Genomic DNA, 3,564 nt, shown 5'->3' on the forward strand with positions numbered 1-3,564 from the left:
CCACCTTGTGCTTTTTCTATACCTCTCTATTTCTGTATTTGTCTAACCCTCTCTTTGATTCCTTTCTCTCTCTCTCTCTGACAGATTTATTAACTGAATTAAAATCCTACCAGCTGCTGCTATGGGATTCAGACATTATCCTAGGCCTCTGAATCACTCGCCTGGTGACATTACCACCCCCACCCCCTTAAATGCTAAACAAGGCCTATGTGATGGTTTTGGTCGATGTAGAAGATCCCATGGAATGGCTGGGAGAAGCAATGGGCAGCTGTAAACACGTGGGTAACTTTCTGAGCAATGTGATACAAACACCAATCTCTGGAATTGACTCAAATCTGTTCCAATCTCCGTACACCTGATGGGGAGATGCTGGTGTTGGATACAGTAAGAAGTCTACAACACCAGGTAAAATCCAACAGGTTTGTTTGGAATCACTAGCTTTCAGAGCACAGATTCACCTGAGGAAGGAGCAGCGCTCTGAAAGCTAGTAATTCGAAACAAACCTATTGGACTTTAACCTGGTGTTGTAAGGCTTCTTACTGTCCATACACCTGGTTATAGTGAGTCATGTTGGTCACTGCGTTTGAGGATAGAAATGCTGGTTATTTTGAAAGAGCCTGGTTATTTGGGAAAACACTGAAAGATTGGTTCCGTGGGTGAGAGTCAATAACTGACCTCTCAAAAGAATCTGTGACAGCGGAATGGAATTACGCAAAGATTTTAGACAAAGGTTTGCAATGAAATAGAAGACGTGAGCTGTGGGTCTTGACATTTAACAAATAAGGACATTTGCTCTGTGTGTGTTTGATGCAAATTATTTTTTAATATCTTGTTTGATAACTCACTATAGAGATGTGTGTTTAGAATTAAGCGCAGTGCGTCTGTACCACTAGCAGAGACCTTTAGCAAGGTCTTAATGCTGCTCATTAAACCATCAGTCTGCTGCCATGTATTGCGACAGCTTCGTAATTACATCTGTTTATCAGATGTGAACAGGGGCTTATATAATGGGCTCCAAGCAAGGGGTAATAGACCAACACCAGGTATCCTGGCTCTCTCTCATCTGCCTCACTCCTTCCTTCTTCTCTTTGTCTCCTTGTTCTCTCTTCACTTTCACATCCTCAGTTTTGTTAAGAAAGCAGAGGCGCCGTGATGCAGAGGTTTTGGTTTACCCTGGCCCTCTGGCTATTCATCTCAGAGTTGCAGGTGGCGGCTGATGCTCGGAATCCTGTCCTCGGAGTGAAACTCTGCGGGAGGGAGTTTATCCGGGCCGTCATTTTCACCTGTGGAGGTTCCAGATGGAAAAGGATGAAGACAGCAGGTAGGAATTTCCCCGGCAAGCATTTTGTCCGTAACACCCACACATTGCGTGTGGCACAGAGTGCAAATAGGAACGACCTATTGGTACCAGATCCCAGTCCATCGCTCCTGAAAGGAAGGATCAGGCACCAGGTTCCCCAATAGGCAGCACGGTAGCACAGTGGTTAGCATTGTTGCGTCACAGCGCCAGGCTCCCGGGTTCAATACCCACATGTCGCTCGTTGTCTGCATACCTGTTAGGTGAATTGGACATTCTGAATTCTCCCTCTGTGACCCGAACAGGCGTTGGAATGTGGCGACTAGGGGATTTTCACAGTAACTTCATTGCAGTGTTAATGTAAGCCTACTTGTGACAATAAAGATTATTAAGAGTGCTCTGATCGTTGTACTGGGGTCGCTGTGTGCCATGCCAACTGGCACAACCCTGGTGACTAAATGTGAGTGAAATCAAAAGTCAAGTTCGTGTGGAGTACTGCCCCTGCCCCCTACCCCTCTAGCAAGACAGAGCCAGGCTGAAGGATTCCGGTGTGCGCTGTTCTACCAGGGGAAGCACTACCATTGTCCTCAGCCTTGATGTGGAGATGTCAGCGTTGGACTGGGGTGGGCACAGTAAGAAGTCTCACAACACCAGGTTAAAGACCAACAGGTTTGTTGCAATCACTAGCTTTCGGAGCATAGGGATGAAGGGGCTGTTTAGCTCACTGGGCTAAATCGCTGGCAGACCAAGGTGAATGGATCATATGGCGATTCCTCTGAGGAAGGAGCAGTGCTCCGAAAGCTAGTGTTTGAAACAAACCTGTTGGACTTTAACCTGGCGTTGGGAGACTGCTAACTGAGCTCAGCATTGATGGAACTGAGGCTCACATCAGCCAGGATCTAACTGAATATTGAAACAAGCTGAGAGCTGCCCCTCCTGTTCCTGTGATGCTTCTGAATGTTGAGGAGAAGATTAGAAATTCTGTAATTTATTGCGAGCCAGTTTTGAGTTGATTGGGTTTTTTGGGAGAAGATTTAATGATGAATTTCCACCTGATGGATTGTGGTCTGTTTCTTTTCCAGATATCCCAGAGTCCATCACCCACTTGGAGCACACAATGAATGATGCAAACCTCAATGACTGGGACCTTGCTGAGGATGTGACCGGCTATCAACCCAAGAGCTGGGGAGTGCCGGTGGGGTTGGGGAGGGAGAGTGGGAGCAGGAGGAGCATTTCCGATGATGCATTAGAGACATTGAGAAGCAGCAATAGGAAGGGGAGGGATGTGGTGGTGGGTCTGTCTAACGCTTGCTGTAAGTGGGGTTGCACAAAGAGCGAGATCAGCTCACTCTGTTAGAGTCCGCACTCCATCATCGGTAACTCCCCCTGACGCTGCAAACATAACAGGAGACGGAAGACTGCTTTGAAACGTTCAAATACCTCACTATGTAAAAACTGACTCCTTCAATCACCATGCAACAGAACAATCTATGTGTGGCATCGAAGGTTAAAACTGCAAACAAATACACTGAGAAAAGCTGACCATTTGACAGATAGGCAATTATAGTTTCAGTATTTGGTGTTCTGTGTTTGCCAGAGACAGTTTTTCAGTTTACCATAAAATCTTCATGGTGTTTGTACAAAGTTACAGTAAAACTCCGTTTGTGTAGTCTGCTTTCATTTTTAAAAGATTTACCGCAAGACTATTGGCTCAAGTCTCATTTCTCAATATTTAGCAAATGGGAGAAGGGTCCCACACACACTGACTCTCACTGGGGTATGGGTCCCACACACACTGACTCTCACTGGGGTACGGGTTCCACACACACTGACTCTCACTGGGGTACGGGTCCCACACACACTGACTCTCACTGGGGTACGGTTCCCACACACACTGACTCTCACTGGGGTACGGGTCCCACACACACTGACTCTCACTGGGGTACGGGTCCCACACACACTGACTCTCACTGGGGTACGGGTCCCACACACACTGACTCTCACTGGGGTACGGGTCCCACACACACTGACTCTCACTGGGGTACGGGTCCCACACACACTGACTCTCACTGGGGTAGGGGTCCCACACACACTGACTCTCACTGGGGTACGGGTTCCACACACACTGACTCTCACTGGGGTACGGGTCCCACACACACTGACTCTCACTGGGTACGGGTCCCACACACACTGACTCTCACTGGGGTACGGGTCCCACACACATTGACTCTCACTGGGGTACAGTCCCACACACACTGACTCTCACT

General features: G+C 47.8%; 1 protein-coding gene across 1 annotated transcript; it reads left to right on the forward strand.

The window, feature by feature from the left end:
• Positions 1–1,049: 1,049 nt before the first annotated feature.
• rln3a (relaxin 3a) lies at positions 1,050–2,961 on the forward strand. The gene is made up of 2 exons (XM_038784995.1): positions 1,050–1,321; positions 2,380–2,961. The coding sequence occupies exons 1-2, from the start codon at positions 1,153–1,155 to the stop codon at positions 2,652–2,654; spliced, it is 444 nt and encodes a 147-aa protein (XP_038640923.1). The 5' UTR covers positions 1,050–1,152; the 3' UTR covers positions 2,655–2,961.
• Positions 2,962–3,564: the final 603 nt, after the last annotated feature.

This window comes from Scyliorhinus canicula, chromosome 25 (assembly GCF_902713615.1).
Source record: "Scyliorhinus canicula chromosome 25, sScyCan1.1, whole genome shotgun sequence".
In the NCBI taxonomy this organism is placed as follows: Eukaryota; Metazoa; Chordata; class Chondrichthyes; order Carcharhiniformes; family Scyliorhinidae; genus Scyliorhinus; species Scyliorhinus canicula.

Excerpts from the sequence above, each read along its gene's own strand:
- rln3a (XM_038784995.1), top strand. The coding sequence starts at position 1,153 with ATGCAGAGGTTTTGGTTTACCCTGGCCCTCTGGCTATTCATCTCAGAG. Across the intron at positions 1,322-2,379 it reads GAAAAGGATGAAGACAGCAG|ATATCCCAGAGTCCATCACC; the intron begins GTAGGAATTTCC and ends TTTCTTTTCCAG.